The sequence below is a fragment of the Nicotiana tabacum genome, chromosome 3 (assembly GCF_000715075.1).
Source record: "Nicotiana tabacum cultivar K326 chromosome 3, ASM71507v2, whole genome shotgun sequence".
Classification (NCBI taxonomy): domain Eukaryota; kingdom Viridiplantae; phylum Streptophyta; class Magnoliopsida; order Solanales; family Solanaceae; genus Nicotiana; species Nicotiana tabacum.
The window spans coordinates 90,048,960-90,061,812 of record NC_134082.1 but is presented as its reverse complement, the minus strand read 5'-3'; the positions used below and the strand labels follow the sequence as shown (position 1 = coordinate 90,061,812).

At 37.5% G+C, this 12,853-nt stretch overlaps 1 protein-coding gene and 1 non-coding gene across 9 annotated transcripts; one reads left to right on the top strand and one right to left on the bottom strand.

Moving 5' to 3' along the window:
• Positions 1–8,604: 8,604 nt before the first annotated feature.
• Positions 8,605–12,467, top strand: LOC107825745 (uncharacterized). 8 transcript variants are annotated; one of them, XM_075249626.1, is made up of 7 exons: positions 8,628–8,821; positions 8,964–9,219; positions 9,304–10,334; positions 11,019–11,081; positions 11,175–11,444; positions 11,664–11,899; positions 12,080–12,467. In XM_075249626.1, exons 2-7 carry the CDS (start codon positions 9,101–9,103, stop codon positions 12,335–12,337), a joined length of 1,977 nt encoding a protein of 658 aa, XP_075105727.1. In that variant the 5' UTR covers positions 8,628–8,821; positions 8,964–9,100; the 3' UTR covers positions 12,338–12,467. The 8 variants fall into 8 exon arrangements, with proteins under 8 accessions (XP_075105729.1, XP_075105728.1, XP_016508139.1 ...); XM_016652655.2 differs by having other exon boundaries at positions 11,649–11,899; XM_016652653.2 differs by having other exon boundaries at positions 8,611–8,821; positions 11,019–11,444.
• Positions 12,468–12,658: 191 nt separating this feature from the next.
• Positions 12,659–12,739, bottom strand: TRNAL-CAG (transfer RNA leucine (anticodon CAG)). The gene has a single exon. It is a non-coding gene; the product is annotated as a tRNA-Leu (tRNA).
• Positions 12,740–12,853: the final 114 nt, after the last annotated feature.

The following is a 12,853-nucleotide window of genomic DNA, read 5'->3' as shown; positions in this document are numbered from 1 at the left end:
AGCATCCCCTTCATTTAACCAATTAATCCTAGATCGTAATTTCCAGTAGTCCTCCTCTAGTTTGAGTATCGAGTCATATTCTTCTACAAGTTTTACCTCTAGGTCTCTAAGAAATTGCCTATTTTGGTAAATAGGAGAGTTTTGAATACCATTGATACGCTTTAATAACTTTCTTTTCCTAGCAAAGATATTCCCAAAGGTAGCTTGTTTCCATTCCAAAATACTGTTGTGAAAATGTTCAGTCCCCTTAATAATATCCCTATTTTCCCAACTTTCTTTCACAATTCTTGAAAAGTCCGGGTGCGAGCACCAAAAAGTTTCCATCCTAAAAGGCCTTGCATGGGTATTATTTATACTATTGTTAAGATTAACCAAAATTAGATTATGGTCGGAGTGAATTTTAGGAAGATGAGTGACCGTTACATTATTGAATTCTTGCAACCAATCAGAGTTTGAGTAAACCCTATCTAACCTTTCCATAATTAGACCCCCCCTTCCCCCTATGATGGTTTGACCATGTGTATTTACAATCTTTGTAACCTAGGTCTACAAGGTTACAATAGTTTAGTCAGTCTATTAGGTTTTTAGCCCTTTTTTGGTTAATTGGCCTTCCCCCAAACTTATCCGATGAATCAATTATTTCATTAAAATACCATGTAACTATCCAAGATCCCTTATACCAATCAAATATAGATTTAATAGCCAGCACAGTCATTGCTAGCATAAACAGTAGTAAATAGCCAAGTAATGTTTTTTGGTTTTACCTCTATCATTGCATGGATTGATTGGCCATTCCTGGTGAAGTTGCTGACCTTTACCACTTCATTGTTCCAAAGGAGGACCATACCTCCAGAATTTCCAACAGCAGGTGCTTCAACCATTTCATTGAAATGATACCCTTCAAGGATGGAAATGTGTGTTTCCATTTTTGTTTCCAGCAATGGAACTAGACTAGGCTTATGAGTGTCCATAAGCTCACGAAAGTGCCTCCTAAAATTGTCATTGTTTGCTCCTCTAACGTTCCAAATAATGATATTATTGGGCTGATGAATGGGATTCATGTTCGGTGGGATGTTGTTGGGGTTCCTCCTTAGAGAAAGAATCAGTATCACTACATTCTTTCCCACAGTGGGATCGTGGGGAGGGTGGATGTCCAAGGAGCACTTTAAAGTGTCGTTGGGCAGCTGAAGATAGACTTCCTATCTAGCATTTCCTTAAAGATGAGTATTTTTACCTCGCTTAGGCTTGAAAAAATCACTACTGGCTCCCCCAAGTGTGCTAAGTTGTCCTCTTCTTCCTCCTGAATCCCTTCCTGATTCTGCATGTTTGGAATTGGTGGTTGTTCCTCTATTGGCTCTGGTTGAGGACCTAGTGGCTGGTGTCACACCTCCTTTTTACCACCCCCGAGGGTATACAAGGGAGTTTTTCCAATTTAAGTGACATTATTCGAAATGGGATTATTTATATTTATCAGAGTCGCCACTTGGAATAAATTATAGTGTCCCAAGTCACCGGTTTATTTTAAATCCCAAATCGAGGAAATTTCGACTTTCCTTTTGAAGTTTGCAAACCAGAAATTCTAGATAAGGAATTTTGTTAACCCGGGAGTAGATGTTAGGCATTCCCAGGTTCCGTGATTCTAACATGGTCGCTTAGCAATTTATACTTGGCTTAATTGTTTAACTACTCATTTTTAAAACCTATGTGCAATTATTTTTTTACTGCTTTTAAATCACTTGATTATTCGTAATTAAAGAATTGAATTACGCGTACGTATACTCTTTTCCTTTGGCGCGTCAAAAATCATATCACGTGAACGTGTCCACAGTTAATAACGCTTTGTTTATTTATTTAAGAAAATTTGATTGAAGTTGCGCGAACGCATCACTCGAGTCTTTTTTAGAGTTAAAATTACAATTATGTTACGCGAACGTATACATAATCGCAATACTAATCTAAATCAGACCTAAAGCAAACTACTATAGTTCAAGGTTGTTCATTTCCTAAGTTTGTTTGAGATTATTGCAAGGCTAAGAGTTATGGAATTATTATGGAAGAAGCAATGATGTACTCTAGTTTACGAGTAAAAACTAAGAATTTTAAAGCCGTCAGATCTAGATTAATTCAAAACAATACCTAACTTTAAAGCCCAATCAACATTATCTAACGATAAAGGCCCATTCATCATTCTTTCGATTAGGTCCAAATTCTTCTCTTTCATTATAGTCCAAAATTAAAGCGTCATATGTTCACCAATCTCAACAAATTGCCAGATTTTCACGAACCGTGGCCTAAGGCAAATTTACAAACAAAATTCATGGCCTAATTTATTTACTAATTAACCAAATATAAGCTCTAAATCTAACCAGCAAACAATCAAAACTCATGGCAAATCAGGATATGAACCAATGAAAATTCTTCAACAAATACCCCAAGCAAACACATAAACAGTGATTCATGAACAAATATAATGAAAAGATCGACCAAAAATATAAATCGAAATAGGAAAGAACAGACCTCAATCAGCCGCAATTTTTATTTAAAATGGGAGCTCTCAAATTCACGCACAATGAAGAGATCCGACTTAATACTTTTGCTAAAGATCTGAACCAAAATCGGAGACTTCTAAAGGCGACATCGCCGGAACCTCGAACCGGCGAACTCGAACATCACCTCACTTTAAAGATAGTTTCGGAACTGATTTTGAAAGCTGCTTTGCAAGGTGATTCCCAGCTGCAATTAGCAGCGTTTTCGGAGTGAAAATGACGATTTTTGGACGCATTTGAGGGCTGATTTTTGGAGCTCCTGTTGCTGGTATTTACACAGCTGAAACAGATTATTTGCAGCTTGTTTAAGGATGGTTTTGAGGGCTGATTTGGGAGGTGAACTGCTGCGTCTTTTTTTTTTTTTTTTTGCAGCGATTTGGGGCTGATTTAAGGCGATTTTCGGCTGGAAAAGAGGCAGCGTTTTGGACCTGTCTTGCAGCTGATTTTTGCCACTTTCCTGGGCTGTTTTCGCAGCTATTTCAGCTGGGTTTTGGTGAGTTTATGGCTGTATTTTTATGGTGAAAAGGAAGCTGTTTTTCAGCTGGTTTGTGGCTGGTTTTGCAGCAGCAATGCAACTGTTTCGGAGTTGGTTTTTTGGGCGTTTTTTGCAGCTGGGTTTGCTGCAGATTTTTGCTCGAGTTTTGGTGGCTAAAGGTGACCTTACATGGCAAAAATGGAGGAAAGGATGACTGGTTTTTTTTTTGACGAAGAAAGAGGCTGCGTTACTTTTTCAGTTCCTTCCCAGATCTCCTCTTTCTGTAGTGTGCCTTTCTTTTTCAATTGAAAGAACCCCAGAAAAATGAAGTCCTTTTTTGAAGAGCGGAGGTGGAGTACAATGGTCCCGTTGTATAAGAACAAAGGTGATGTTCAGAGTTGTAACAACTATAGGGGCATCAAATTACTAAGTCATACCATGAAAGTTTGGGAGAGAGTGGTAGAAATGAGAGTGCGAAGGACGGTGTCTATTTCAGACAACCAGTTCGGGTTCATGCCGGGACGATCTACCACAGAAGTTATCCACCTTATTAGGAGGATGGTGGAACAGTACAGAGATAAGAAGAAGGATCTCCACATGGTGTTTATTGATCTGGAGAAAGCGTACGATAAGATTCCTAGGAAGGTCTTATGGTGCTGCTTAGAGGATAAAGGGGTCCCGAGTAACTATATTAGGGTGATTAAAGACATGTATGATGGAGCTAAGACTCGGGTTAGGACAGTAGGAGGCGACTTTGAACACTTTCCAGTTATTACGGGGTTGCACCAAAGGTCTGCGCTCAGCCCATTCCTATTTGCCCTGGTGATGGATGCACTGACTCATCATATTCAAGGGGAGGTTCCATGGTGCATGCTATTTGCTGATGACATTATTCTAATTGACGAGACAAGAGGCGGCGTCAACGAGAGGCTAGAGATTTGGAGACATGCTCTTGAGTCTAAAGGTTTCAAGTTGAGTAGGACGAAGACGGAATACCTCGAGTGCAAATTTGGAGTTGAGCCGACGGAAGCGGGAATTGAAGTGAGGCTTGACTCTCAAGTCATTCCCAAGAGAGGTAGTTTCAAGTACCTTGGATCGGTTATTCAGGGGATCGGGGAGATTGACGAGGATGTCACACACCGTATAGGGGTGGGGTGGATGAAGTGGAGGTTAGCGTCGGGAGTCTTGTCGTGACAAGAAAGTGTCACCGTTACTAAAAGGTAAGTTTTATAGAGCAGTGGTTAGGCCTGCCATGTTGTATGGAACTGAATGTTGGCCGGTAAAGAACTCACACATCCAGAAGATGAAAGTAGCAGAGATGAGGATGTTGAGGTGGATGTGCGGGCATACAAGGATGGATAAGATTAGGAATGAAGATATTCGAGAGAAGGTGGGTGTGGCCCCCATGGAGGACAAGATGCGGGAAGTAAGACTCAGATGGTTCGGGCACATTCAGAGGAGGAGCACTGATGCACCAGTGAGGAGGTGTGAGCGACTGGCTGTAGTGGGCACGCGGAGAGGTAGAGGAAGACCTAAGAAGTATTGGGGAGAGGTGATCAGACAGGACATGGCGCGACTTAGGATTACTGAGGACATGGCCCTTGATAGGGAATTATGGAGGTCGAGCATTAAGGTTGTAGGTGAGGGGAGAGTGTGAATATTTCTACAGCACAATAGAGGGAGACTATCCAGTTAGGAGTTAGACTAGGAATGTCATTGGTTGTCTATTGATGCAGGGCTTTACCTTCTAGTTGTACTATACCAGCCATCTATTTCGTATTTCGTATTTCGTATTCTGTATTTCATATTTCATATCTCTTATATATTGTTGTTATTTTTATTACGCATTTTTATGGTACTAATATATCATCTCCTATTGCTTTTTTGAGCCGAGGGTCTCCTGGAAACAGCCTCTCTACCCTTCGGGGTAGGGGTAAGGTCTGCGTACATATTACCCTCCCCAGACCCCACTTGTGGGATTATACTGGGTCGTCGTTGTTGTTGTTGTTGTTGTTGTAATGATCGATCCCTTTTTTCCAAATCCAGGGAAATGGCTGCCGTTCTTAGGGGTGCAGAGTTTAGATTCAAAAGTAGGCCTAAAAATGGGTTGCTCGAGCGCAGATTTTATTCTTTCTCCGCGAACGAGATTAAAAATGCGATCTCATTTATTAATTAATCCTACTTAAGTAAAATAACTATTAAAATAAGACTGACCGTTAAAATAAACTATTTTTTTTTTGGTATTTTTCAAGATTAAAAATGATTACAAAACATTAATGGAACAACTTTTGTAATTTTCATTTTTCTTGTAATAAAATAAAGTGAAAGAGTAAAAATTAGTTGAAATAGCTATATTAGGCCTAAATTAAATGATTACGTGCTAAAATATGAAAAAGTTTGGAGATGGTCAAAAATCACATGTCTACAGCTAGTCTTGCATGGGTTGTGGATTCCATTGTGTGAAGATAGAGTTCAGCATCATCAGGTCCTCCGAAGCAAAGAAGGGGAGATTGATAGGTGGGTTTTGAGGTAGTTGTTGGTTGGAATTGTGGGGTATATTCCATATTTGCTGCATGTTGTGAACTGGGTTTTGATTTAGTGAGGGTGCTAAGGGTTTTAGTATATTGCTCATCCACGTTTGATTTATGTAGTTGTTCATGGCTAGGCTCATTCCCTCCAAGATTAGTTGTGCAAGGAAGTGTGTGTTTTGGATGATTAGAATAGACTTCTCTCCATTGATCTCCATGTTGAAGGAGATGGCATGCCCTTGAAGGCCGAGTTCCACCCATAATTGTGGTACATGGTTGGGAGGGCTCGGAGGTTGGGCATAGATGACTGGATTTGGTTGGATTTGGTTGAATTTGAGGAGGGAGTGGTGGTAGGTTGTTCATTCTCTGATTTCTTGAGATGTGGATTAGTTGAATCAGGCGATATCTCCTTCTCAAAGTTAGTGGTGGTCTTGACATTGTTAGTGGCTTGGGGTAATATAGGGGTGATACTATCTACTGGTGTAGTAGGTTTAGTAATGATGTGCTCTATGTTTGTAGTATTTGGGAGGGTTTGTGTGTGATTTATAAGAAGACCTTCCAAATCTTGCATGGATTTGCTTTCATCCATTTGGCAGTCTTCTACGTCCATGTATTGCATGGTGAAGTTAAAAACAATGGGGAGATTTTGCATGTTAGCTTCTAGTAAGGGATTTTCAATCTCATTTGATTGGATATTTAAGTTAGCGAGATGGCTATTACTAGGGGAAATAATGGTGTTTTGACTGCTTATGTTGGTTATTGAGAGATTTACTACCAAATCCAATTTGTTAGATAAAAGGTTTGGACAGTTATTATTAAGATTTGGTTGTGACACGTTTTTGCCACTTGTAGGGAGGGAGTATAATGTTCCATGTAAATTATAGTTGTCTTTTTTATTTATTTCTTTAATAGAGTTTTGCAAACCTGTGTACTCTTGTGGTTTGTTGGAAAAACCACCCTTATTCCCAATGTCTGGTTTTCCAGTGAGGTGATTTGCTTCTAAAGTTGTCCCTTTTCCTTTGTCTGATTGTAAGGTATTATAGACTACGTTAGAGTTATTTTGCACTTGAGTTTTGTCATAGTTCATATGCTGGGTATTTAAAAACTTACTTGACATTGCATCAAAGATGCGTACATTGATACCTGGGCCAGTAGCGGAGATTGCCTTATTCAAGTGATGATTGGCTGCCTTGCCTTTGCTTTTTCTTGGAAAGGAAAATGTCATCCACTGTTGTGTAGTGTCCTCCTTAGGTAGTGGTGCCTCGTTTGTGACTGGTCCATTTTTTTGGCAACTTGGAAGAGTCCTATGGGGGCAACTTTGATTGGAATGGCCCAACCTTCCACAAACTTTGCACAAGAAACCTGCTCCTTCATAGTGAATTGGTTGTTTGAGTTTCCAATCATGAAGGTTTTGACCGACTGGTCCAATGACATTTCCACACATATTCTTGCATATCTCCCCCTTAATGTGGCTGATGTGCATGCATCCACTTTCAGTAACTTACCAGTGTAGTTCCCAATTTTTGTTAGAATGATCCCATCATAAAATTCTGTGGGAAGCTGTGGTAATCTAATCCAAACGGCAGTGCAGTTTTGAGATGCCTTTGTTGCTACAAAATTTGGAACCCATTTTTGTACTGATAAGAAGTAACCATTGATGAACCATGGACCATCATGTAGAATCCTTTTCATGCTTTCTTCTTTCATCAATTTAACCGTATAGTAATCTTCCCCTAGGTCTATTAGAGGATAATTTTCATCTACCTTTTATAACTCTTGAGTTTTCTTCTTAAGGTAGTGATGAACAATTCTTTTGCCCATGAGTTTGATAATTAGCGAGTACTTCCATGAATTGTACATTCTTTGTTTATCATCCTCACTCAGGATGATTTGCCTCATATTTTGGCCCACATCTTCCATTGAAGTATTTCCAAAGTCATAAGGTTGGGTGTCCATTGTTGTACACAAAGGCCCTGGGTTTGATCGAGAGTTGATTGAGAATATTTCTCCTTGAATTAATTTCTCCTTATAAAAAGAAGTAGAATTGATTGTTGGATTGATTGTTGGTGAATTTTTATCAGGGGGTTTGGGTGGAATTTGATGCGAATTTCCTGATGGTTTGGTTAGTGAGAAGTTGCTCATTCTCTCTCTAAGGTCTGTTTTATAAAATTATAGCTAATACATTATGCTTTCTTTACAAGCAATACATATTCTTACGCGAAAAACACATAAGATGTTCAAAAATAGACGCCTCACTTCTCAGACCAGGTAGTTCAACTTTTGATTAATATCGGAAATGCGATTAGCTGATCACTTGATTATTCTTGAAAGTTGACTAGAACGCATGTTAGTTATCTATTGATTATTTATTTTCTAAGAGGATTATATAGTTTTAATTTATATTTGATCTGTTTTTAAAAGATTCATTATATAACTCATTTTTATAGTCTGTTTTGCCAAGCTTTTTTTGGGTCAAAAGTATTTTTTTTGTCAAAAACACTTTTGGCGAAAAATTGAGGTGTTTGACCAAACTTTTGGAAGGAAAAAAAGTATTTTTGAGGAGAAGCAGAAAAAAGTAGATTCTCTCCAAAAATATTTTTCGGAGATGCACTTTTAAGAAAAATACATTTAAAAATAGTTTTCAAAAGCATGATCAAACATTAATTACTACTCAAAAGAGTTTTTCAAATTAATTACTCAAATACAAACTGTTTCTCATCAAAAATATTTTTTTAAAAGTATTTTTAAGAAAAATACTTCTTAAAATAAATTGAGTTTAGAAGCTTGGCCAAACACGCTATTAATAGATATATAATATGAATAAATAACGGTCTTTGTATCCATTTGCCACCGCTAGGGCAGGCTAAGCTTACAAAGAATTTTTTTCTATCTTTTCTTCTTCTTTTTCAAGGCAAGTAATATTGATTTTTTTTTTTTTTTCATTTAGTTGCCCAATTCATAAAACCCGAGAATCCATAATGTCAAAGACACTTGGCGTATGAAAGACGTTGCAACGTAAGCTCCTACACCTGAAAAAACCAAAGAGATATACAAAGAAGCTGTCAACATTCAAATCTTACCCCAATTTTCCTTTCTCTATATGTCCACTCCCACCCCCAACCCCAACATTCAACGCCTCAAAGAATAAGCAGCAAAAACAGGACTTCTCAACTGATAATTACTCATTATGTGGATATCTTTGAACGACAAATTTCTCTCTCTCTCTCTCTTTGTGAAGAATAAGGATGTCAATTAGGCCAAGTTGCTGACAAGTAATTATCCCTACCCTCAATTGTTACTCGTAAATCTGTCCACTACGTGAATTCTCACAGTTAGGTCGAATTTTTACTTCCAAATTAGTCTTTTGATTTGCTTGCTAACTTTGACATGGGGTTCGTTGTATTTTTTTTACAGGTGATTAGTCTATTTCTTTCTTTGACGTCATAAATTCTCCTCCAACCCCTGTTTTGCTCTGTTTCTTTGCTTCCACCTGAATTTTCGTACTGATTAAAATCCATGGCCACTCTCAAAATTTCTTCTCTTCTCTGAATATGGCTTCTTTTTCTCGGTTCCTCTATCAAAATCTTTTTTTGTCGCTTACTACCGCGTTTGCCTCTGTTTCCACCTATTTGTCTCCTCTGTTCAGCTTCATCACCACTTTCTTCCGCAGGTATTTATTTATGTAAATCCACTGTCCCTTTTTTATTTTCCATTATTTTAACAATCCTTCCTATTTTCTTCGTTTAAATTACAGATTAAGAAGGGGTAATCCTTCATTAAACAAGAATTCAGGCTTTAAAGAAGAGTATCAGAAAGAAGCTGATTTTTCAGAGGCAGAACAGCAGTTAGATTCTGAGTCTGAAGCTTTTAAGGATGCTTCTGAATTCCCAGATTCGGAAAATAATGGGGAGGTACAAAAAACTGAGTTGAGTTTTACATTTAGATTTCCAACCTATGAAGAATTTTGTAAGAGCAGGGGAGAAAAAGGTGAATTTCTTAGCTCTAAATGGATGCCCTCCACGTGTAACCATAAGTCCCTCACAGAAACAGAGGTTGTTGAAACAGAGGATTTGAAAGAAGTTCATAGTAAAAGTGAATCCTTTAATGAGGAAGAAAAAGGGAATTCAGGTAATTTAACGTGTGATGAAGAGGAAATGCAGAAAAGTGAAGGACTCAATTCCGTGAAAGGAGAATCAAATATTAGTGATGAGTTTCTGTTTGAATCTGAGAAGGATTCTTTAACTGATTCTGATACTGTGTCAGTTGGTTTTGAGCATATTCGTTACCTTATGAACAAATTAGTTGATCAGTATAGTGATGGCTTCTTGACTGGTGAAGACTTTGGTGGTGAATTTGAGCATAATGAAAAACTAAGTGATTTTGAAATGTCAGAGGAAAATCAAGAATCTGAAGATTCTGATAGTGATATAATGGAAGAGCTAAGGAAATTAGAACATGATCAAGCACAACAATTTTTATCTGAGGATGATTTTCAAGAAACTGTCAAGTTAAGAAATGAAGATGCAAACAAATTGGAGACGTTGTGGGAACATCAAGAATTAATTGAACAATTAAAAATGGAACTTAGGAAAGTCAGAGATATGGGTTTGCCTACTATTTTGGAAGAATCAGGGTCTCTAAAAATGGAAGATTTGCAGCCATGGAAAATTGAGGAAAAGTTTCAACGTGAAGATTGCATGAGTGAACTTCATAAGTTTTACAAGAGTTATAGAGAAAGGATGCGCAAATTTGACATCTTGACGTACCAGAAGATGTACGCAATAGGTCAGTAACAACTCACAACTTCAACGTTAACGTATGATTGCTGAACTTTATTCGTAACAACAAATTTGCAAAAACTATTTTCACTCACATTAAGTAACTGAATTCCATGTTTTCTGCATAATGATCACGAAAAGCAGGGGCGGATTTACGTGAACCCAGTAGTTTTTGATGTGTTCGAATAATTCACTAAATTATCTATAAATATTTGAATGTGAATCCACTTACTATTGTAAATTTACTCGAGGTCGTTGCAAGAACCCATAAACATTAAATCCTGAATCGGCCTTTATTCCTTTTCGTCCTTTCTTAGTTGGTGTACTAGTATTAGTTGTTCATGGTTATCTTCATATTTATTTGGATCAATTAGTATTAGGTGAAATGAATAACAGGACCCACAAAATCTGGTTAGCTGGGCTCTCCTAACTCAGAACAAAATGAAATCTCAAGCATTGGGATGCATGACGTAACAAACAAAAGTAGACACAAGAAAAAAGACTTACTATCTTTTTTTCCTATTTTTGTTCTCCACGATATGAAAATAAATTTGCTACTTAATGAATCATTGTAAGTTTGTAACCAACCCATGTTTGTTTTTATAATTACATACTATTACAGGTAACTTAGTCTGTGCAGAGAACTTAAATTCTTTTCATGTTTTGCTGTTCTGATCCGAAAATTTTACAGGTTATCTGCAGAAAGATCCAATAAATGATCCATTTCAACATATCTCAAGCCAGAGATGTTCAGGTCCTAAACTAAAATCCCTTATTTCACAAAATATTCGGCTATTGAAGCATAAAAGACATGACAATATTGACCCAATGGTAAAGTTTATCAAAGTATTGCAGAGTGATCTTGAAGTCATATACGTTGCACAGATGTGTCTTTCTTGGGAATTTCTGCACTGGCAATATGGGAAGGCTTTAAGTTTGTGGGATTCTGATCCTCGTGGTGTCCGTACATATAATGAAGTTGCTGGAGAGTTTCAACAGTTTCAAGTTCTCTTGCAAAGATTTATAGAAAATGAACCTTTTCAAGGGCCTAGAGTTCAATATTACATCAAGAGTCGATATGATCTTCGTAATCTTCTTCAAGTTCCTGTCATAAGAGGTAAGCGTCTGAAAAGATTTTAGAGTAAACGTTGTATGCACTAACGAAATAGAGTTCTTACACTACTAATGAAACCTTGTGCCACATTTATCATGTTAACAATTAGTGTTTATCTTATAAGTGACACGATTGTGTCAATATATTTTACACACCGTCGGTGCATAAACTTAAACTCTTGTTTTATCATTCAATGTACTAATAAAGAGGTTGATGGGGCAGAGGACAGAATGAAAGATAAAAACAAGGCTAGAGCTGGAGAAAAGGCTGATTATTTCATAACAAGTGACATGCTAGTGGAGATACTGGAAGAATCAATTCGAATATTTTGGCAATTTGTTAGAGCTGATAGAAATTGCTCCAACATGATGGTGAAGGGTCAAAATAGGAAACGTCAAGGGCTTCAAGCACCAGAAGATTTGGAGCTTTTAATGGACGTCAAAAAAAGTCTTGAAAAGGTAGATTCTTAGTTTTTCGCTGATAATACGCATTGCCTAAGGATTTAATGTACATTGATAGTATCAAATAATTTTTACACTATCATTGTATTACTATTACCCGTAATTATCGTTTAGGCGAGCTGATAGTATAAAAATTCATTATGTTGTCACTCATTGCGCGATTCTTGTGGAATGCAGAAAGAAAAGAAGCTGAAACATGCTTTGAGAGGTGAATGCTGCATACTGAGGAGGTTCAGGAAGCATAAGGAAGAAGATGATTCAGATCATGTACTCTACTTTTTCTCTCAAGTAGACATGAAATTAGTAGCTAGAGTCCTTAACATGTCTAGGCTAACAACAAATCAACTAGTCTGGTGTCACAACAAATTAAAAAAGATTAGTTTCGTGCACCGGAAAATACATGTAGATCCTTCTTTTTTGCTCTTCCCTTGTTAATATTAGTCCTCTTTTTTTCTTTTCCCGGAGGGTATTATCCTTTGGAGTCCATCTTTTCTGTGGAAAGTTTTGTTTATTTGAAATTGTAGAGAATGTCTTTTTGATATGAAAACTTTTAATTTTCTGACAACAACTTCTAGTTCCAGAGGGAACAAGCTGACTCCAACAACGTTAAGCAGCAAGAAGATTGTAATTTTTCATGAAGAGTTATGCTATTCCACTTTTTTGTGCCAACCCAAAAGGAGACAGATGTACTAGGATAATCCAATTTGACAGAAAAGGATTGTTTAGTCATGAGTAGGAGGAGGGAAAAAAATGTGTTGTCAAGAATGGGATTCGAACCCATGCCCTTTCGGACCAGTACCTGAAACTGGCGCCTTAGACCAACTCGGCCATCTTGACCTGTTGGTGGTGGTTTTACCAATACCTGATATAAATTCTACCAACTCCATATCTTTCTTTAACTATTTCCTATTCTCAATTACTTGTAGCTCTTTCACAAACACAAGCCCATTG